The sequence below is a fragment of the Drosophila bipectinata genome, chromosome XR (assembly GCF_030179905.1).
Source record: "Drosophila bipectinata strain 14024-0381.07 chromosome XR, DbipHiC1v2, whole genome shotgun sequence".
NCBI lineage: Eukaryota > Metazoa > Arthropoda > Insecta > Diptera > Drosophilidae > Drosophila > Drosophila bipectinata.
In genome coordinates, this window is record NC_091735.1 from 3,392,778 (window position 1) to 3,416,492 (window position 23,715).

The window sequence follows — 23,715 nt, forward strand, 5'->3', positions numbered from 1 at the left end:
TCTAGAACTATAGAGGATTTCAAACCAGCGCTATTACAGCTGATGAATATTTTCCCCAAGGCCAGGGTTATATATTGCGACAACGAACCATCATTAAACTCGCACACCATCGTGGCCATCCTGGAAAACCACTTCAACTTTAGCATCTCAAATGCTCCGCCTCTACACAGTGTCTCCAACGGACAAGTAGAGCGCTTCCACATCACTTTTGTAGAGCTTGCAAGATGCCTTAAATCGATAAAGGCATCAGCAATACCGTAGAGCTGATCCTTCTAGCTACGGCCAGATATAACAAGTCTATCCATTCGGTCATCAAGAAGAGGCTGTGATGTGGTTCAGACACAATCAAATGAGCCACAATACGAAATACAGGATAGGATAAAACTCGCCCAAGACAAGCTCTGGGACAGGGAAAACGCTTCCCGCCAAAATAGAGTATTCGAGGTTGGCGAAAAAGTCCTAGTGAAGTCCAACAACGCCTAGGGAACAAACTCTCACTGTTATGTGAAGAGAAGACCGTTGAAGCGGACATGGGGACCACAGTCCTCATTAAGGGGAGGGTGGTCCAAAAAGACAATCTTAGGTAGGCCAAGCGTGACTATATTATCGCTCGCCTGATAATTTTTCATTTTTTATTATCTTTTTCCTAGCCACTTGGCATAAGTTTCGTTTCCATTATCATTTTAATCATGCTTTGGTGGTGGGCTACCCAATCTCAACAAAATTCACAACATATCCTAATTACAGGTTTCAACCATATCCCTGATTTTCCTTTTGGCCGCAACATCGGCACGCGTCACGGACTGTTCCAAAGCCAAATACATTCGCATCGTTGATGGCCAAATTCTGATATGGGAGGAATTCGCATTTATAAAACACTCAGCGAATCTCTCCGAATATAGGCGCGTCATCGTGGAAACTAATGGGACGATTGACATGTTCCCTCAATCTCACATGCAGAAACTCCTAGCTGTTGATGTCGCCCACCTACGCGACCTGCTCGACTCGTTGAGCATCCATCATAGGGTAGCAAGAAGCTTAGACTTCTTAGAGACCGCGTTAAAAGTAGTGGCAGGAACGCCAGACGCAGACGACTTTGAAAAAATTAAATTTAAAGAATTCCACCTAATTAATGCAAGGAATAGGCAAATTGACATTAACAATAAAGTACACAACCAAAAAAGTCCCAAATTCGTGCGGCAGCTATTCGAGATGCTTTTAACTCGGAACAGGATGAAAGCAATGGAGCTGCAGGGTTTGATGCTAGCAGTGGTGCCTGCCAAGGTTAATGTTGTTAGCCCCAGCATCCTAGATCATGCAGACCTAGAAGGTCTGTGGATGGGAGAGCCCACCGAGATCGCGATTAGAGATGTTTTGTCCGTATCGTCCGTAAAAATTTTGCAGTCCGATAACATCTTACATTTTATCATTAAGTTTCCGAAAATAAAGTCGGCCTGCAGCAAGATCACCGTTTTCCCGTTGTCACATCACGACAACATACTCAGGCTGGAGGACAACGTCATTGCCGAATGCGACGGTGACATCCACACTGTGGAAAAGTGCTCCTTGACATCAGGAGCTACATTTTGCCGGCTGGCTCGAAGAAGATCATGCGCCCAAGAGCTTCACGCTGGAGGCACGGCGCATTGCGAGACCCAACAAAGCGATTTAAACCCTATGACTTATGTTGATGAAGGGATATTAATTGTAAATGATCGCCCGGCTCGCGTGTGTGTGGATAATGGCACCTCTGTCCATATAAGGGGCACATATCTCGTCACCTTTGAAAAGAGTGCCACTGTCAATAAAACCAGATGGGTCAATCATGACACTACCCGGAAGAGGACTCTAGGAGTGGCCAGCTCACCCTCCCTGAACGTTACTATGGAACGTAAAGTTTTTAGTCTCCCTTACCTTCACCTGTTGAGTGAACGTAACCTGGAACATAATAAGGAGTTCGGGGAGAAGATTAACCACCATCAGTTACATCAGATGGTGTTCATAGCGGGAGCAATATGCTGCGCTTTAATTTGCATCGGCTTGACCTATCTGCGAGTCACTCAGGCCCGAAGAACCGCGGCCAAACTAAAGGATATGATCACCCAAATAGGGTCGGCCGAGGGCGGCCTCATTCTTGAAGGGGGAGTAGTTAACTGACGTTAACGGAGCAGCGGCAATGTCCGGTTATTTAAGAACTCGCTCTGGCCAAACTGCTGACACAGCGTCTGGCCGGATGCCCATACATAGCGGCGAGCACTGCATATTTGCATATTTGGCGGTCGTACAGTGCGGACGCACCGCAGCGGAGCTCCTTGTAAATTGTGAGTTTACCCGGTCGGGCTGCAAGATAAAGTGTAAACAAGACGTCAGGTGGCTATTGCGAGTCGCAAACTTTGCTCACCTGCTGAAGGCGGTAAGTTCCTAGAACGCTGGTGGCATATGCTCCGATCCTGACTCCTAGGACAGGGGCGCAAGGGGTAAGCAGTGCCTCTCTTGGCTCTTCTCCGCTATGCTCTTTCCTGTGGCTTCCTTTTTTCTTTTTCTTCCGCGGGAAAATCCGCGGCAAACACGCTGTGCTGGTAGAGGTTGTGGATCTCTATAGCAGCTGATCTACAGTGCTGGGCAACGAACGTCCGCCACGGACCTCCCCCCCCTGGTAGAGGGCGCCAGCTAGCGTAAGCCGACGCCGGCAGAGGGCGCCTATACTAGCTCCTTCTCTCCCCTAGAGCTAGGAGGAGCATACACCAAGGCGCGGCGCACGCATCACCAGCGCTGGACGCAAGTCGAGGGTGGTGACAACGATGGTCCCGGAGCAGACTAAATGCCAACCCCACCGCCTCGGCGGTACACTCGTGAAACGGGGCACTGGCGACCGAGCAGGGGCGGTATAACCCCCATCGTAGCTTCGATGGATGTCCCTCTTCTTCTTCGTCCCTCTCCCCCATCCAAATAAACCCACGCTGCGTCTGACCCACAATAGGCGGCGGCGTGGTCTGCGTCTGCGCCACATTGGCCGGCAGCAATGATACCTGGCAGAAGGTATAAACTGCAAAAAACCTGGCAGCAGGTATAAAATGCGACTTTTATTAAAACGGAATGAAAGAATTAAACGTAACTACTCCAGGTGGCACCCACAATAGTGGAAATCCACCCGCGGGATCCCCCGCGGTCAGGGCAAGGATTCTGGAGGCCCTATCTTACGTTCCAAAACAAACTGCTCCACCGGCGGCACACTTGGCCGGTGACCAAGCTTTAGCTACAAGTGAGACCCTAGAGGAGCTCCAGGCGTTCGGGCGGGGTAACAAGATAAAGAGAACTCCCACCAAGCAGACGGCAAGCGAACATACCCCGAAGAGGCATCGGGACGAGCTATCTCCGCCAGGAAATTCCCAACCGGGGAAAAAATCAAAAATGCCGCAAACCCCCATCGATGAGATGGGTGCGATCCTGGAAGACCTATTGGTTAAGGTGAACGACCAAAAGGTTAGAAGCATAAACCAGGCCATGAAGAACTCTTTCGCGAGACTAGGTGAGGCCTAGGTGCGGTTGTAGCGGGGAAGCACCGGGCTGCGGCAGTTCACGGGTAGAGGAAGCTACCCAGACAACACCGGAGCGAGCCCCGTACAGCCAAGTTGCTAGAACGAAGCGCCCACGGGTAATGCCACCCTGTGCCGAGTGGAGCAAGTGAACCTGCAGGCTCTACGCCAGTCCAGGAAATATGCCCCCAGGAAATAGTGGAAATCGCTAAAGCTATACAAGTCGGAAAAGCTCCCGGACCAGATGGAATCCCAGACAGCGCGATTAAACTGGCGATGACTGCGAGCCCTGACCGGTTCGCCAGCGCCTTCAACGCAAGCTTAACTGAGGGCATATTCCCTAAAAGGTGGAAAATACAAAGCCTGGTGTTGCTCCCAAAGCCAGGCAAGCCGCTGGAAATACCGTCGTCCTTAAGGCCGATTTGCCTCATCGACCACGCCGGCAAAGCCCTAGGGCGCTGCATATGCCGGAGGCTCCAGGAGGCAGTAATCCGCGCGGGAGATCTCTCCCCACTACAATATGGGTTCAGGGAACACCGCTCCACGGTCGACGCAATATCCCTGGTCAAGAGGATAGCAGCCAAGGCAATCGAGGGGACCAGATGGGCGGGCGGAAGCAAGGAGTACTGCCTGATCGCCACTTTGGACATCAAAAATGCCTTTAATACTGCCAGATGGGACGCTGCGAAATCTCCGTGTGCCGACTGGCATAGTGGAGGTCATAAGGTCGTACCTCAGCGACCGCACTATTAGGTATGAGACGACCTCAGGCATCAGAGAACACGCGGCCACCTGCGACGTCCCCCAAGGCTCAGTCTTAGGCCCAGCCCTTTGGAACGTGATGTACGACGGAGTTCTCAGGCTAGAGCTCCCGGAACGGACACACCTTGTCGGTTTCGCGGATGACATCGCGGTAGTGGTCGTCGCCAAGACCATCAAGGAAGCTGAGGATTGCAATGCTGCAATCGTGAAGGTCATCGGCTGGCTCAATCAGGCAGGGCTAAGCCTTGCCCACCACAAGACGGAGGCTGTCCTGATTTCAAGCAGGAAGCGGGTGGAGACGGCCACAATCAATATAGGCGGACATGTGGTCATGTGGGAGTAACGCTGGACACGAGGCTTAGCTTCAAGGAGCACCTTGTAGAAGCAAATCGCAAGGCAGCGAATGTCGCCAGAGCACTATCGAGGATTATGCTCAATTGTAGGGGCCGAAGCAAGGTCGGAGACTACTGCTTCAGACCGTCTGCAGCGCAACAATGCTATACGCAGCCCCAGTGTGGGCGGAGGCAGCCACAAAAAGGTCGTACACCAAAGGATTGACCAGCACTTACAGGCTTTGCGCCTTAAGGGTGTGCTCGGGCTTCCGCACGATATCGTAGGATGCAGCGCTCGTCATCGCAGGCATGGTACCAATCGACGTGCTCGCGGCGGAGCGGCAAGAATTACACCAGGCCCTAGCAGCGCTAAACGGGCAAGCCCCGGCAGCGATACGCCGCCGGCAAAAAGAGGCCTCGAGAGCCATGACCGTACAGAAGTGGCAACAACGATGGGACGAGTCGACCAAGGGACGCTGGACCAACCAACTATTCCCCGACCTTAAGAAATGGCTCAAAAGAAGTCACGGGGAGGTAAACTTCTGGCTCACGCAGGTTATCAGCGGCCACGGATGCTTCAGGAGCTACCTGTTCAAATTTGGACACGACGACGACCCAAGATGCCCGGAATGCGGGGTGGACGAGACGGCAGAACACGTGGTTCTGGACTGCCCACGCTTTTCAGTCCCCAGGAGGAGACTCCTGGCGGACTGATCGACGGTGGACCTCATTGGAAGGAGGTTGCTGGAGGACGCCCAGTTCTGGGCAGGCATGAGCAGCTTTGCCGCCTTAATGATGAAGGAGCTGAGACGGCTAGAAAGGAACCGAGCGGAGGCTAGGCTAGCCTAGACAAACAAAAGCAGTTGGGCGCTTAGGCACGCCAATCCTGGCCCTGCGACGCAAAGCCTAGCGGCATTACCGCAGGGTTACAGGAACTTAGGAGACACCTCATTGTTAGAGCTTAGTTTCAAGTTATTTTTTGTTAATAAACGATTTAAAAAAAAAAAATATTTGCATGGCCGCTATGAAATACATTTTGTTAGCTTTAAGTTTCAGTTTTTATCAGAACCTCAAAGAATAAAGAGCATTGAAATCAAATCTCCGTCACAGCCATTAAATAGTAAACTCATTTTAGTGAATTGGTCACCGCGCCTTAAGGGCCGTGATAACAGAGCAAGTGCTCCCATCGTAATTCCTATTAAGAAGGAAGAAACGCCTCGGCAACCGCCAGGGTCCATACGCATCCCCTACGCCTGTGACGACTCCGCCATCAGCGAGGGATAATCCAAACACATTATTACACACCCATAACTCAATCACTCCCTACACCTGCGACGACTCCTCCATCAGCGAGGGATAACCCAAGCATACCATTACACACCCATATTTTAATTTACTTATATATGTCAGAGATAAGTTAAATTTAATGATTAATTATAAGTTCTCAGTATATAGTTAAATAAGAAATAAATTAGCTTTCCAAATGAAAACATTGAAGCTTTTGGAATAGAGCGCGGTGGGGAAAGAGAGTAAAGCCCTGCTGAGTGTGGCGAAAATTATTACGACTCGCTGCGCGTTGTGAAATAGAAAAATTACCGATTGGAAAACAAGTACAATTGAAAATTAAATCCCGTTTGTATGGGAAATGGTAACCGAATATGTATATTGGTATATCTGGTTCGTGTATATTGTATATCACCTAAGTACTTGCACTAAATGTGAACTTTGCATTAGTGTGGTAGGAACGCGTGTTATTATATCCAGTTGAAATTTTTTCGTTATATCCGGCAAAATGTTGGCAAACAAACTTTACCTACATACGTGGGCATTGTAGGAGACTCCATGCCAAATCCTATTGCTCTATCCCTTATAGTCTCTGAGATTCACACGTTCATACGGACTGACAGACGATCATGGCTATATCGACTCGGGTGTTGATGCTGATTAAAAATATATATATCTTAAGGGGTCGGATGTGATTCCTTTCCTATGTTACACACATTCACACCACTACAATATACACTTGTACTCTACGAGTATGAGGCTATAAAAACTTCGATTAAGCTTTCCGTTGCTGTTTATTAACATGTCTAGTAGTCTAAAATAGAATCTGTACGAAGTTGGGTCATTTCCGATTGTTCAGTTGTATGGCAGCTATACGATATAGTCGGCCGATCCTTATGTTGGAATTTGGTATGTCGTATTGTTTGACCAAAAATAGCATTTATACGAAATCTGAACTCCAAAGTTATAGCCATTTCGATCAATCAGTTATATGGCAGCTATAAGATATAGTCGGCCGATCCCGGCCGTTCCGACTTACGTACTGCGTGCAGTAAAGGGTCGAAGGGAAAAAAGGGGGTGTGCAAAGTTTCAAGTCGATAGCTTCAAAACTGAGAAACTAGTTCGCGTAGAAACAGACAGACAGACGGACATGCTCACATCAACTCAGGAGGTGATCCTGATCAAGAATTTATAAGTTGACAGAAGTTAACGGAGCAGCGGCAATGTCAGGTTATTTAAGAACTCGCTCTGGCCAAACTGCTGACACAGCGTCTGGCCGGATGCCCATACAGAGCGGCGAGCACTGCATATTTGCGTGGCCGCTATGAAATATGAAATCAAATCTCCGGCACAGCAATTCGGTGACCGAATTGGTCACCGCGCCTTAAGGGCCGTGATAATGGAGCAAGTGCTCCCATCGTAATTCCTATTAAGAAGGAGGAAACCCTCGGCAACTGCCAGGGTACATACGCATCCCCTCCGCCTGTGACGACTCCGCCATCAGCGAGGGATAATCCAAACACACCATTACACACCCATAACTCAATCACTCCCTACACCTGCGACGACTCTTCATCAGCGAGGAATAACCCAAGAATTCCATTACACACCCATATTTTAATTTATTTATATATGTCAGAGACAAGTTGAATTTAATGATTAACTATAAGTTTTCAGTATATAGTTTAATAAGAAATTAATGAGCTTTCCAAATGAAGAGAGAGAAGCTTTTGAATGAGAGCGCGGTGGGGTAAGAGTAAAGCCCTGCTGAGTGTGGCGCAATGATGGAGAGGAGGAAGAGGAGCAAAGCAATCAAGAACAGCGCTCAGGAGTGAACGGACGTAAAGAAAATCATTGCGACTCGCTGCGCGTTGTAAAATGGAAAAATGACAGATGAAATCGCTCAACATTCCCCGACATATATGTACTTTATAGGGTCGGAAATGTCTGTTTCACTGCGTTGCACACTTTTGGACAAAATTATACTACCCTATGAAATGGTATAAAAATATAATGATAAATAAATTAACATTTATGGGTGTTCTCTCTACTGGGCCATACATGGGATATAAAGTAAGTAGTTTGTTTGATGACCCATACATAGTGTGTGTGGTACTTTTTCAATAGTAATATAGGAGACAAATAGACAAATTCGGCATTTAAACCCATTTTTGGACATTTCATACAAAATTGAAAATGCATTGCGAACCATAGTTGGTGGTCTGTTAGTAGTCGCTTTTCATCAGTTCTTAACTAATGCCATTAGTTACTTAAGGAACTATTAATTGTTCAATAATTTTTATACAATACTCAATAATAATGTATTTTTTTTAAATGCGTAAGGGACGTAGGACTTACGAATCTAGCAAAAAATATAAGCATTTAAAACACGAGTTAACAAATTCACATATATTTCAATATACATACAATGATAAAAAGAAAATGATTATATTATATAAGTATTTAATATTAATTATCTAAACTTTTAAACGGATAGTTATATTGGATTCTACTCAGAAAGGCATGCTTTTCCCATGTCGGACCAATTTGCAGCCTCTATAAAAATCTGGGTGGACCGGAATTAAACATTCCGGAATGTTCGCGGTGCAATGTTGGTGACGGTTGTCCTTGTCGGAGGATTTCAAAAGGTGAATTTGAACGATGTCTGAAATGGTGATAGTTGTTTTGAGGCAGTTGCTGAAAATAATACCATTATTTACATTTACAATTAAAAGCTACGAAAAATCTACCTGAATATTACGTAAAGTAACACTGCTTGTTGCAGTACCTACGACATGAGGACTCGGACCATCGCCTAAATCCAATTGCAAGCTTTCTGGTACCTCGTTATTAATAATTGAAGCGCGAGTGCTTGTGGAAATACACCCAGATCCACTATTTGTCAAATGAAGTTGGCCCAATGATGCAGTAGCCATAGCTACATCCGGCATCACTTCGGAAAGATGACTGTTACCGGAATCTAACGCAGATGCTCCACCCTCAGCTTCCACGTCTGACCCCAGGCAGAAATCTCCTTCAGTTATCAAGGCTGGCAAATCGTTGCGATGCTGACTGGAATTTGAGAGTCGTGCGTAACTGTACTGTGCTGCAGGACCAGAGCTACATGCCAAAAAATTAGCTGCACCTATAATTCCATTTGATTGAAGTCTTGGAAAAGTAAGATTACGATTGTTACATGGGTGGACCACCTCAGTATTATATGAAGACAGTGATGATGCCATGGTAGCTGTCGATAAAAATGGAGATGCAGCGTTTGTGAATTGTTGAATTGAACCATGAGCAGCTGGCGAAGGAGGGGGACTCTGGTTAACATCTTCAAGTGCACTAACTTCATTTTGGGCAGATGATGGTGTACTAGTTGCTTCCGTAGCAATGTCATTAAATCCTTTATTGACTTGGAGGGAGTTTCCCAATATATCAGATACTTCATCGGGAAGATTAAACTCTCTAACAACTCGAAGTCTAATTTGCCTGTCGATTTCATTTTTGGATGAAAGAGGGAGCAGCAATGCACGTTGGCACATTGGTGATTGACGCAATTTATGTTCACGCTTCCGCATAGCTAATAACGTTTGGGTGTCCGGTGGCGGTATTGCAACTGCTCCCCCAAAAAAACCAAAATTTTCTTCATCATTGTTTCTTTCTGACCCAATACCCCGGTTCGAGGAAGAATTTAAATGTGATACCATATACAATGTGTCTGGAATATTTGTAGGATGCCTAGTCGTGCGCATTCGTAATAGTTCTACATGATTGTGCGTTGGCATTCGATCTTCTAAAAGTGTTTTTACTTCTTCAAAATATGGCATAAATAAACGCGGCCTAACATACAGTCCCTGGTTTTTGCCTCCACGAATCCAAGCGTTAATACGTAGATTTTCTCTTTCATCTCCAATCATATGTGATGGAGGTGTACTTACGAGACCTCTTCGAATAGCTTGACATAAAACGTCACAATGAGGAGGTAAGACATGGTCCATCCGCACTAAAGGTAGTAGTTCTGAAAGAATTTCTCTTAGTTCTATATCACTTATGTCGCGTTTCTTTACGCCTTTGCGCGTTACTGAGTGAGCTGTATGTGACAACAAATTTGGTTCTCTATCTTCCATACGACGTATAAGCTCTTGCTCGCCCCATTTTAAAACTGCTTGTAAAATCTCTAACTCCGACGCTTGTAAGAAGTTACTATGCAATACGTGTTTTAACTGTGATTTATCTAATTGATGCAGAACTGGCGAGGCACTAACAGCCGCAAATTCTTCGCGCAAATACTGACAAGCTTGTCGAAAAACCCATGCAGAACCATAAGGCTGGCAGCCCCACCTTAAAATTGTGGGCAAAGTGTCTAAAGATAACCATTCTAAAATCAAATCCTCACATCCTTGAGCTAAAATATCAAGTTCCAAAAAACGTCCGATCTGATATAGCTCCATAGCTTCCTCCAGAGTTGTTGGACGCACTCGGCCAGTGTTGGTTAAAGCATGGACTTCTCCAAGGGAGCCCGTTGTTGTACTTGATCCAACACCACGCAAGATCAATGTCAAATCTACTGTGTCTAAATAAATAGCTTGTAGCAATACACGTGCATATCTTTTCGGAATTACAGATTCGTCTAACACAATACGAGTCGGAACGTGTAAAGATCGTTCAACATACTCATCTATCTTACGTGTACGTCGTGCAATTAAATTACGGAAAAATGGTGACCGCGCGCTTAATATTGCTTTATGACAAGGAAGTTCGATTTTAGGACGAAATCCATACTCCGAGGATCCTGAGTCTTGTCTTAAATGATCGTTTGTTCCATCTGCTGTGAACACTAGCGCAGCATCTGCGTAGTCACCTGTTTCCAACAAATATCGTAAATCATGTTCCAGAGGGTTCGGAGTGCCAAAATGTTCACCCAGCTGACACAACACGCTTATGTCAACATTTGGATTATGAGAACATAGGTCACCAGTGTACAGGTAACGTAATAATGAAGAAAACATTTGAACATCAATAGGCGACGATGGGAGTTCAAGGCATACACGCGCTCCGAATCCTGGACATCCAATAAGTAAGTCTCGAAAATATGCACAACGGGCCGATAATATTGAACGATGAACAGGAAAGACTGCTCCACGAAAAACAAGATCACAATCTGCACACAAATTTTGGTCATAAAGAGCTGCTAAGTCTTGTTTGTATGTCGCTGCAGGTGGTCGAGCCAGTTCCGCTTGTACCTAAAATTAAAAAAATTATGTAATGTCACATATAAACTATTATAATTATATTGCTAACCGACAAGTCCCTCAGAGCTGACAAAGCTTCAAACTCTTCGCAAAGTGCAGCCAATTCCAATGGTGTCCAATCAGATACAAAATCTCTTAAAACTCGAGCATGATCGCAAGCTTTAGACGAACGGCGCCGTCGAATTAATTTACGTTTTAGTGTAGCAAACCCTGTAGTACGTTTTCGTCTTTGCTCACGATGGAATTGAGCACTACATATTATATTATCAGGATTTTCTCTCATACTTCCGTTTGAAACCCTAACACCTCCACTTGCCACATCTTCAGAACCTGAAGTTACCATTCCTGTCATGCTGATAGGCATAACAACAGAAAAGTTTCCATTAGAGTTGCCCGTATTATTGTTCACGCTTCCTGATGATGCGACGTTAGAACAACTATTGCTAGAGGTGTTGGCTCCCATTGTATTCAATAAAGTCTTTAAAAGCCATAAACAGAATAGGATACAGTATTTACTTTTCACCTTTATTTTTATTCAGGGCATTCGAACAGTAAGTCACACTTGCCCATACTCATGCTTTTTTTCTTTTAATAACATTTTAAACGTTGTATCTGGAAAAAAAAATAAATTTAAAAAGGCAATATAATAATAATAGGAAAGAAAAACTGAATATAAGTTAATAAACCCTAGCAGTAGATATCGGATAAATACGAAAAATATCGGTTATAATTATCCGATTATTATGCAAATTTTATTATAAAACTTATTAGAATACAAAATTTAAAAAAAGTCCCAAGCTTCTATCTTCAAAAATACCAAAGTCGGTATTTAAACCAAATACCACTTCCGAGCCTTCAGTTATATGGCAAATTTATTAGAAATGTGGTAGGTTATAGTGACCTTAATGACATATCCGACCGAGTATATACACAAAATACTCGTATATATAGGAGTATTCTTAATCAGGATCCCCTCCCAAGTCGAGATAAGTATGTCAAAACAAGAAAGCAAAGCCCGTGCAGTTAAAGCCGGAATATATCGCAAACATCGGATATAGTTGGCCGATTCTTATGATTACATCATAATAAAACCAATTAATTACAATAAAAAATATAAAACAAGAAACGAAAGCTAAGTTTATATACCCTTGCAGTTAAAACCGGATATATATCGCAAACATCGGATATAGATGGCCGATCCTTATGGGAATAGGAATATATAACCCAATTTATTACAATACAAAATCTAAAAAAAGTCCCAAACTTCTATCTTCAAAAATACGAAAGTTGATATTTCTACCAAATACCATTTCCGATCGTTCAGGTATATGTAAGCTATGGGATATAGTCGGCCGATCCTAATGAAATTTGGTAGGTTGGATCAACTGACCAAAAATAGAATCTGTATTAAATTCCAGCTTTCTATCTTCAAAAACACGAAAGTTTGGTCATTTCCGATCGTTCAGTTATATGGCAGCTATAGGATATAGTCGGCCGATCCTTATGAAATTCGGCATGACGTAATGTTTTGCCAAAAATAGCTCTCGTCCGTTGCACACTTTTGGACAAAATGTGCGTTCCTCCCTCACCAACAAGCTCGACGAAAAAAGACCGTTTTGGGCCCTGATGTCCCATCTATGTACTTTATAGTCTTTGATACTATGATAAATATATATATATATATTATATTATATATATATAATATATTTAGGCAGTTTTCAGCTCATTTTAATGGGCTTTCGAAAGAAAGACTACTTTTCGAAGGAAATAAAAAGATTCTTGGAATTGTAGTATCGATTTGAAAGAAGAGTGTTTGAAGAAGAAAACCAATTTTGGCCAAAAAACGTTTTTGATTTTCATTTTAACTCATGGAGTTTCAAGACATTAGCTGCACCCGTTTTGTGAAATATCCAAATCGGATTAATTGATGCTTACTTTGGACAGAAGAGAATTTATAATGAAGAAGAATCATAATATAATTTAAGCACATAAGTACACGAGAGTTTCTAAAGCAAGTAAAGTGTAACGGCCCGTGAGCTTTTTGAGAGACTGTTATAGCCCGAACGAGGCGAGAGTATACATCTTTCAAAAAGGATGATTTTAAAAAGTATGAAGGTATATAAAAAATCCCAAAAAGTTAAGTTAATGCATGTACTCAAAAAAAGAGTGATAAACTTGACAACTGCTTTAGTCTAGTAAGGGCTTTTGTCAAAAGTTGTGGGGCTGTCATTTAATTTTTAGGAATGTTAATGCTACATCCAAGATAAAGTTCGCGTTAAATAAAAAAATGTAATTTGTTATGTTATTATTATTTTGAAACAAATAGTAGGCTGTGGTGTTTACTTTTACGAAGTGAAGTGAAGACATTTTACGAAGTGGAACATACATACATGCATTAAGATTGAGAATCAGCATTATTTTCGTTTTTGAGATAGCCGCAGCATTCTGAATCGTGACTTACCGAACACCAATTACATATTATTGGCCGAACCTTATGAAATTTGGTTCCGATCAGTTGTCGAAAAATAAATATAACACAAAAGTTTTGGCATTTCCGATCAATAAGGTATGTTGCAGCTTAAGGATTAAGCCGACCGATCTCAGCCGTTTCGACTTATATACTGAGTGCAAAAAATAGAAGGTAACCCTCGAAGTCGATAGCTTTCAAAACAGTGGTCGGCACCCCAATACATTGATAGGATTTTAACGCATTCGTATTAGTAACGAATAGCAGAAAGTAGGCTGTGAGCATGACGTTTCACACATTTAACCTGTGTGTGTGTGGCAGAGCTTTGGCAGAGAAATTTCCTATGCCCTCGGCATAAAGCAGTGGGGGGGCAAAACTAACACATGTTCAAAATTTGAGTGTGTGCGTAGCAGACAAAAACAATATGAGCAGAGAATTCACTGAGCGAAAAAAACGTAATTTTTTATTTCATTTTTCGTTAATTCAAAAGTTGGAATGGGCACTAAAATTGAGTATTTTATTTAAAAAAAAAAAAAGCTTTGCTAGCAACATTTCTTAAATTCTATAACATTTCTATCTATATTCTCCATGAAGAAAACTTTTTACAACCCAACTTCTGAGAAAATTTTTCTCAGTGGAAAAATTTTGATTAATAGTTTGGGCTGTCAAATGAATCAAAATGAGAGCAAATGAGAGCTTCTAAAAAAAATTTGAGAGTGCTCACTATTAGAAATACAATTGGCAGCACTACCCGATATATATCGGGAGCTTTGGTATTTTTATAAGTATCTCCTCTAAGGCCTCTTCTTTTGTTCTGTCACCTCTTTTGCCAACAACCTTGTTCTACAACACCTTCATTATAATAAATAAATAGAACTATTGCTCAGCCTAAAATACAACAGGTTATGGGCCCAGCACGCTTCCACTGCGACAGAGAATAGTTCAAAGAAGGATAGTGAACAAATAGTGAGTTCAAATGGCAAATCTCAATTTGTGGTGAAATTGCCGGCACACACATATATACATCACGTATGCATGTAAAAGTCTTATTGGCAACAGAGGAAAGAAGCGTGTTCGTTGCTTGTGTAGCTACGTGAAATGTTAGCTTGTGTAGCATAACTAAACGCAGATCAAAAAGCAAAATGAGTATTGCTAGTATACGCATAGAGCCTTTGGGCAAAGACAATTTCGACACCTGGAAAATACAAATGCAGGCCCTTTTGATAAAAAATGACTCGTGGAAATAAGTCAACGGGACTCTTTTAAAACCCGAAGATAATTTCGCACAACGGATAAACGAAGATGCAAAGGCTAAGTCCGATCTCATTTTGGCCATGTCAACATCGGAACTTAGGCATACGAAGAACTGCGAAACTGCAAATTATATATGGGAGATACAGGGCCAGCCCGTAAAGCAGCACTGTTGAAATCGCTGATCTTACTGAAAATGAATGCAGGCGGAGATATGAGAAGCCACATAGATAAGTTTTCCGATTTAGTTGACAAAATAAACGAAGTTAATCTGCTGAATATTGACGATCTGTTAACCATCTTGCTACTATACAGTATACCAGAGGAGTACGAACAGTTTCGAATTGCGATTGAAACTCAGGAAAACTTAATATCAACAGAAGCACTAAAAATTAAGTTACTAGACGAATACGAGGCAAGAAACAGAAATCCAAGCGAGTCGACGCCTGGAGCATTATTGGTGCACAAGAAGTATAATCCCAGCAAGCCGAAACAACCAAGCACCAATCAAAAATTTAAGTTTAAATGTTACAGCTGTGGAAAAGTCGGTCACCGTGCAGCTGAGTGCAGATCAAAGCCAATGAAGAACCTGAGCGAAAGCATGTACATCAACATAGCAAATTATACAAACATTTATTGCAGTAACTGGTGTCTAGACTCTGGAGGAACGTCACACATGTGCTCACAGAAAAATATGTTCGAGGAAGGAAGTGAAGGTAGAACGAGACGGACGTGGTCGTGCCGCGTCCCGCTTTTCGCGCTGTTTCCCGGCCCCGCGGGGGGTAAAAAACAAGTCGGTGTACCCCTAGGCACATAACGTGGCTCACCTGGGATGCAGGAACGAAGGGTTCCCCGTGGCTCCGTTTTCCCGGCTTGCTGGCCCCGTAGCACTAATCTGACGTCGCTGGACAGGGGGGGGGGGGGGGGGGTGGGCGGGGGAAGCTTTCACCCTCTCTTTTGGTGGCATCGCTTTTCCCGCGTTGCAAATTCGCCCAATTTGGGTTGTGCTGGTCAGTGATGCGGATCGCAGTACCAGCTGATCGCAGCTGACCGGCAGTGTGACCAGCCCTGATCGAAACGGAGGTACCTGAAGAGGGCGCCACTTGGCGCCGTATCGTCGCTGCTAACGCCACCCACAGAGGGCGGCACCAAGAGAAATTTCTATAGTGCTCTTATGAGGGCGGGCGAGATCTTAGGAGCGGTGCACAAGGTCACGGACCCGACCATAGTCCAACCCCTCCGCCGCGGCGGTGCACTCTGGAAACGAGGCCCTGGCGACCGAGCAGGGGCGGTATATCCCCCATCGTAGCCCTGATGATCACGCCCACCCTCCCCCTTCTTCCCACTACAAATCCTCGTAGCGTCTGTCCCATAATGGACGGCTACGGGGTCTGCGTCTGAGCCATAGTGGCCGGCAGCGAACCCCAACCTGGCAGAAGGTATAAAATGCAAACCTGGCAGTAAGTATAAAAAGCACAACTGGAAGAATGATGGTTAACAACATAAATACTCCAGGTGGCAACCACTCAAGTGGAAATCCACCCGTGGGGAAACCCACGGTCGGGGCACGGATTCTGGAGGCCCCAAACACCATTCAACCCACGACTGACGAGGCGGTGGCTAGCTTGGCCGCCCCGGCAGGAAGAGCGACAAGCCAACAAAGTGCGGAGCAATCCTCAGCGTTTCTGAGCAGCTCCAAGATCCTGCGGTCACCCATTCTGCAGGCAACGCGGAGCACAGCAATGCCAACAGGCGGTGTTCCCGCGGGTGAAGACAAGGAGACCCCAAAAAGGACGAGGGAATAATCCAGTCCATCAGAGCCCCAGAGATCGACTCCAGCCAAGAGGACGAGAGCGACAACAGAGCAGCCTTGCTCCAGCATGCTGGCGGAGTTAGAGGCGATATTGGAAAACATAATCCAGCAAACGCACGAGAAACAGGTGAGGAGCATCAATCTCAAAATGAAGAGGATGTTCTGCAGGATGAAGGAGCTACAGGAAGGCCTTAGCGGGATCCTCTCCAACCCCAGCGATGTAGGGACAACGGCGGTAGCGACGGAGGTCGTCTGTACGAGGTGCGGTCAGGCAGATATTGCGAAGACAGACCAGAGAACGAAAACCCTCCCAACCCGGCGTAAGGAAGCGGCAGCCCAGACCGACCCGTGGCGACGGCTTAGCCAGGATAGGCTCCACCACCAAGAGGCGCGCCACCGGCCTCGGCAAAGGCCCCGAAAATCCGAGCAAGAGAAGGGCCCACCCAGCGGACTTCAAGCCACCCCGACGCCAGGACCGCGGGAGTAGGGGGCCTGAGCATGGCCGCACAGACCGCAGCGTCAGGACCAGGATGGGAAACAGCGTCACGGAGGAAGCCAAGGACGTCCACCCGACCCGACGCGCTAGTCGTGGAAGCCAAGGGAATGAAGTACAGCGAGGTGCTTGCCTTGGTCACCAGACGGCAGGACGGCCAGCTGAAGGAATTCAGCCAGAATGTTCACAAGGTGCGCCGCACCGCTACGGGGAACCTTCTGCTCGAGCTGGCAAAAAACCGTGTAGATAGCACGGACGCCATGAGGGAGAACCTCGAAAAGGTACTACAAGGGGCTGCCGAAGTGCGGGCACTGTCTGAGGACAGCAAAATGACGTACCTAGAGATCAGGGACCTCGATCCGCTAGCGACGGAAGTGGACATTCGAAGTGGATGGGAAGGCGGTCAGGTTAAGGAGCCTTCGTGCGAAATCCTGGGACACACAGACCGCTATCATCGGTCTACCCAGCAAAATTGCGACCGCAGTTGCGAGCAAAGGGAGGGTGAGGATCGGGTGGACTGTGTGTCGGATTCGGGAGAGGCAGAGTCAACCGAGGTGCTACCGATGCCTGGAAGTTGGCCACATTGCGAGCCAGTGTCGAAGCCCCACGGATAGGAGCGGATGCTGCATCCGCTGTGGCAAAAGCGGGCATAAGATCGCCAATTGCCCCAACGAGAGCACCTGCTTCGTTTGCACATCAAAAGGCGAGAAGGAGGCAAAACACCTAGCAGGAAGTCGACGGTGCCCGCTTTCCAATGGAGCAATAAAAGATAAGACAGGATGCAAGTGATCCAGCTCAACCTGAATCACTGCAGAGTGGCGCAGGACCTTCTGCGACACACCGTAGGCGAGGTGAATGCTGACATAGCTATACTCAGCGAGCCGTACAGCGTCGGGCCAGGCGAGGAGTGGGCGACCAACAATCAGGGCAAGGCGACCATCTGGATCTGCAACAGTTCCGCGGAAGGGCCATGTCAAGTAAGGAGAGGCGAAGGGTTCGTGAGAATCCAGTGGGGAGGCACATGGGTGTATAGCTGCTACCTAGCCCCAAGCCTCTCACTCGATGCTTACTGCAAGGCTCTAGAGGAGCTTGCGGTAGATGCCAGAGGCAAATACCCAGTGCTAATAGCAGGTGATTTCAACGCGTGGGCACAGGAGTGGGGGAGTACCACCACGAATGCTAGAGGCAGAGCCTTGCTGTAGATCCTAGCACCCCTGGACCTCGCCCTTCTCAACGAGGGCAACCAGGAAACCTACAACAGAGCAGGCGCCGGTTCCATAATCGACCTGACTTTCGTCAGCAGTAGTCTGGCACGGACATCAAAGTGGGAAATCGCCGACTTCTACACGGCCAGTGACCACGAGGCCATACTTTGCTCGCTTGGGACCAGCCAGGCGATCTCGAGCATTTCCCCCTGCGGCAAAGCGTTTCGGCAGGATACGCTAGACGTCCAACAATTGGAAACCCATATGCGAACGGCGGAGCTTGATCTCCACGAGACAGCCAACGAATCGGCGGAGGCGCTTGCTGCGGTCCTTGATGCGGCCTGCAAGACAAGCATGAAGGAGCGCACGAACTTTGCTCGGCATCACAAGCCGGCCCCGTGGTGGACAAGCCAAATCTCGTCTCTCCGCAAAGAGTGCCTAAGGTCCAGACGATCCCTGCAGCGAGCTCGAGGCACCGACGCGCAGGAGCAAAGGCACCTTGAGTTTAAGGCAGCTAGGAAAGCGCTGAAAACAGCCATACGGGACAGCAAGCGAGAGTTGTTTCTCAAGCTATGCGATAAAGCGGAACACGACCCATGGGGACAGGCGTACAGAATGGTGCCAAAAAAGGACAAGGCGGGGAGCCAGCCCCCCTCCGACCCGGTAGCACTGAGGGCAATAATTGACGTCCTGTTCCCAAGCAGTAGAGCGGAGGGAATCCGCCAGGCTATTGAGAATTTGGAAGACGAGTCGGTGGAAGCAGTCACAGCAGAGGAGGTGCTAGTGGCCGCTCGGAACCTAGCCTCTAAGAAAGCTCCCGGTCCGGACGCGGTGCCAAATCGAGCGCTAAAAGTGGTTCTGGCCCAAATACCAGAAAAGGTAGCAGCCATTTACAATCAGTGCCTGTATGAAGGATCCTTCCCGAAGGTGTGGAAGAAGCAGAGGCTCCTTCTGCTAATGAAGCCAGGTAAGCCACCCGGAGAGGCCGCATCTTACCGACCAATCTGCCTTCTAGACACGGTAGGCAAGGTACTGGAGAAGATCCTGGCGATAAGCAGGAAAGGTGGATTGGCAGAGGAGCAGTACGGGTTCCGGAAAGGGAAGTCAACGGTGGAGGCCATTATGAGGGTAAAGAATCTGGCAGCAAGCGCCATCCAAGGCACCAGATGGAATGGGGGTGCCAAGCAATACTGCCTGGTTACCACCCTGGACGTGAAGAACACCTTCAACACGGCGAACTGGCCGCGGACTCTCCAAGCCCTGAAGGAGCTGAGGATCCCGGCATATCTGCTAAGGATGGTGGACAGCTACCTTAGCGATAGAGTACTCCTGTACGACACGCGGGAAGGGCAGAAGGAACGAGTGATCTCCGCGGGAGTGCCCCATGGCTCTGTACTGGGGCCGCTCTTGTGGAACACTATGTACGATGGAGTACTCCGATTACCTATGGAGGAGGGTACTACCATCGTTGGATTCGCCGACGATATAGCCCTAGTGGTGGTGGCGAAGACAGTTCGTGGGGTGGAAACCCTAACAAACTCCGCGGTGGCGAAAGTGGAGGCATGGATGTCTAGCGCCGGCCTTCTCCTCGCCCCACATAAGACGGAAGCAGTGCTAATTTCGAGCCGGAAGAAGGTCGAGACTGCGACAGTACTCGTAGGAGGAGTGGCCGTAACCTCGAGGAGAGCCATAAAATACCTAGGGGTCTGGCTGGATACAAGGCTCTCGTTCCGGGAGCACCTCGAGTACGCCCACAGGAGGGCGAGCGAGACGACGAGAGCCCTCTCGCGGATGCTCCTCAACATCAGAGGCAGGAAAGGCGAAAGCTCATCACTAGCGTGGTGAGCTTCCGAAGCTACTTAAAGCGCTTTGGCCACGAAAGAGAGGACTTTTGCCCGTCGTGCGGCAGTGGAGTTACAGAGGACCCTCTCCACGTCCTCTTCGAATGCAGGAGATTTGTGGAGGATCGCCTAACCATGGAGGAGATCCTGGAAGAGCCCTTCACACCCAGCAGCATGGTGCCTCTAATGCTGCAGACGCCGGGGAAGTGGGAAGCCATAGCCGTATATGTGGCCAAGACTATGATGGAGCTGAGAGCCCTGAAGAGGGCACGTAACGGGCGGGAGGAGTAGGGCGTCAGAGTTGTGCGAAGCATTGCTTCACGGCCGTACCGCACAACTTAGGTCCAAGATCTTGCAGCCCAGTCAGGGAAAAGTAAATGTACAGTAGGTCTATAAGATAGTTTGTAAGGAGCAAATAAATACGAATATAAAAAAAAAAAAAAAAAATATGTTCGAGACCCTGGAGCCAGCTGAAGGCCCGAAGCTCAGACTGGCAAACGATGAGGCCACAGATATAAAAGGATGTGGATCCGTGCAGTTCTCCCCAAACAACAAGTTCACCGCCAGCCTGAAAAACGCACTCTATGTGCCGGATTTAAGAACCAATCTCTTATCGGTCTCAAAAATATGTGATCACGGCTTCAATGTAATATTCGAGAAAGAGAAAGCTGTGGTAGTTAGAGCCAAAGGAGGAGAATTAGTTTTTACCGCTCCTCGCAAGTTGGACTTGTACCAGATCGAGGAAACACACGAAAGCAGCCAGATCGCTATAAGTAAGCAAAACAGCATCAAAGAATGGCATGAGGGTTTCGGCCATCTAAATGAGCCGGATCTGAAAGAACTGATCGGAAAAGGCAAAGTTCAAGGAGCTAAGGTAAACCTAAAGGAGAGTCTCCCAATTTGTGAAATATGCATCAATGGGAAGCAGTCCCAGAAGCCGTTCCCAGTATCGAATTCAAGGGCAAGGGATGTACTAGAATTAATCCACAGCGACGTATGCGGGGCCCATGCGAGTAAACAGCCACGGAGGCAGCCGTTATTTTCTGACATTTACAGATGACTTCTCGAAATGGTGCGAGCTCTACACTATCAAAAGTAAATCAGAAGTGTTCCAAAAATTTAAAGAATTCAAGAACTACGTAGAACGACGAACTGCAAAGAAGCTAAAAATAATCAGGTTAGATAACGGCACAGAATACACCAATAATGAGTTCAAAAATTACCTTGCAGCTCAAGGAATAAAGCATGAGTATTCCGTTGAATATACACCTCAACAAAACGGCACAGCCGAACGTAAAAACCGAACCATTGTAAAAATGGCTCGCTGTCTCATGTTACAGGCTGCTCTGCCTGCGAGCTACTGGGCCGAAGCAGTAAACACAGCTAACTACATAAGAAACAGATGTCCTTCAAGAAGCCTATGTGGAGAAACGCCTTTCAAGCTGTGGAACAATCGCATCCCAGTTGTAAAGCATATGCAGAAGTTTGGTCAAATTGCTTACTCACTGGACAAACGATCGAAGAGTAAGTTCAGCTCAAAATCCAGGAAATGTGTTTTCGTTGAATACTGCAGAGATGCCAAAGCTTATAGGCTGTATGATGTAGAAACCAAAACTTTAATTAAAAGCCGAGATGTTGTTTTTACACACTTATTTGGGCACGACTATAAGTACGAGGATTTTATGGAATTCCCAATCAATATCGACATTGAACCAGTAGCAGTTGATTGACCAGAAAATGACGACCCAGATGACAACGACGGCAGCCAAACAGAAGATCCCGAGCCAGAGGACCCTGAACCAGATGATGAACAACCAGAACCGGAAATATTGATGAAACGTGGACGCGGAAGACCAAAGAAGATATTAACAGGCAAACCAGGAAGGCCCAAGTTAATGTACAATCAAATAATTGCAGACCGAATCGACACATCAAACCAGCAGCTCGAGTCCGATCAAGAAGACATATTCTATGAAGCCACCTCACTTGCAATGAACTCAAAGGAGCTAACTGCGAGTGCAGCTCTTAAAGGCACGAACGCCATCGAATGGAAGGAGGCATTGATAAACGAGTACAAGTCATTGAAAAAGAACAATACATGGGAGGTTGTCGATCGTCAGAAAAACCATAAGGTTATCGAAACGAATTGGGTGCTACGAACAAAATATTCGCCCGACGGAAAGATAAATTGTCGAAAAGCTCGATTGGTCGCAAAAGGATTTACACAACGCGAAGGTATTGATTACGACGAGACCTTTTTCTTCAGTATCCCGAATGAGCTCAATAAGGACATTAATAGCTTTAGCCACGGAACTCGGATTGGATGTTCACCAATTCAATTTCAACAGCGCCTATTTAAATGGGGACATCGAGGAAGAACTTTATGTCAGCGTCCCACCTGAGTTCCAGGAAATATTGACAGCAAATGAGAAGAAGATGTATGGCCCCGAGAAAGTTTGTAAGTTAAGAAAGGCACTATATCTAAAGCAGAGCGGTCGCCAATGGTACAAAAAGCTAGACTGCCAACTCCAAGAACTGAATCTTAAACCACTCGCAGCCGATCAGTGCGTGTACTTAAAACGTGAACGAAATGGAATCCTGATAGTATTGCTTTACGTAGACGACCTCATAATAGCAACAAATAACGTCCAAATGCTTTCGCAGTTGAAGCATAAATTGTCTAAAAAATTCCAGATGAAAGATTTGGGCAAGATATCGTATTGTTTGGGCATAGAATTTAAACAAAGCGAAGACAAGACAGATTTCACCATGGCCCAACCAAAGTATATAGCAGACATCCTGAAACGTTTCAACATGGAAAACTGCAAGCCTGTAAATACTCCAATTAATACAAGCGAAAAATTTTCTACGGAAATGTGTCCAACCACAGAAAGTGAAAAGGAAGAAATGTCTAGTGTGCCATATCAGAGTTTGGTAGGAGCCTTAATGTGGTTGGCAGTATCAACGCGCCCTGATATAGCGTTCGCAGTGAGTGCACTAAGCCAATATAACACAAATTTTGGGAAACAGCACTGGATGGCTGCAAAAAGGGAATTACGCTTCTTAAAAGAAACCCGAAACCATGGCTTGTTTTATAAACGAAGTGGCCAAAACCTAGTAGGCTACGCAGATGCTGACTGGGCCGCAAACATTGACGATCGCAGATCTTTCACAGGTTTTGCCTTCAAGTTCGCAAGTGCAGCAATATCCTGGGAAAGTAGAAAGCAACGGACGGTTGCATTGTCAAGCACAGAGGCGGAGTACATGGCCCTATCAGACTTATCAAAAGAAGCGGTTCACCTTAGAAGATTCCTTAGCGAAGTTTTGGGGAAACTGGAGACAACTGTCATTCACAACGACAATCAAGGAGCCGCTCAACTTGCTTGCAACCCCGTATTTCACAAACGCACCAAGCATGTTGACATCCGCCACCATTTCATCCGAGAGCTGGTTGAAGAGGGAACTATATCTGTGAA

The 23,715-nt window shown here is 46.2% G+C and overlaps 1 protein-coding gene across 4 annotated transcripts in view; it reads right to left on the reverse strand.

Moving 5' to 3' along the window:
• Positions 1-8,302: 8,302 nt before the first annotated feature.
• The window catches only part of LOC108125262 (BTB/POZ domain-containing protein 7), a 49,640-nt gene continuing 34,227 nt past the window's right edge, over positions 8,303-23,715 (reverse strand). For 3 of the 4 annotated variants that reach the window (XM_070283033.1, XM_043211322.2, XM_070283034.1), the window contains 3 exons: positions 11,219-11,781; positions 8,665-11,160; positions 8,303-8,611 (listed from right to left, as the gene is read on the reverse strand). In XM_070283033.1, coding sequence (XP_070139134.1) covers positions 8,471-8,611; positions 8,665-11,160; positions 11,219-11,632 — 3,051 coding nt within the window. In that variant the 5' untranslated portion in view covers positions 11,633-11,781 and the 3' untranslated portion in view covers positions 8,303-8,470. The remainder of the gene's footprint in view (positions 8,612-8,664; positions 11,161-11,218; positions 11,782-23,715) is intronic. The other variant, XM_070283035.1, reaches the window with a different exon arrangement.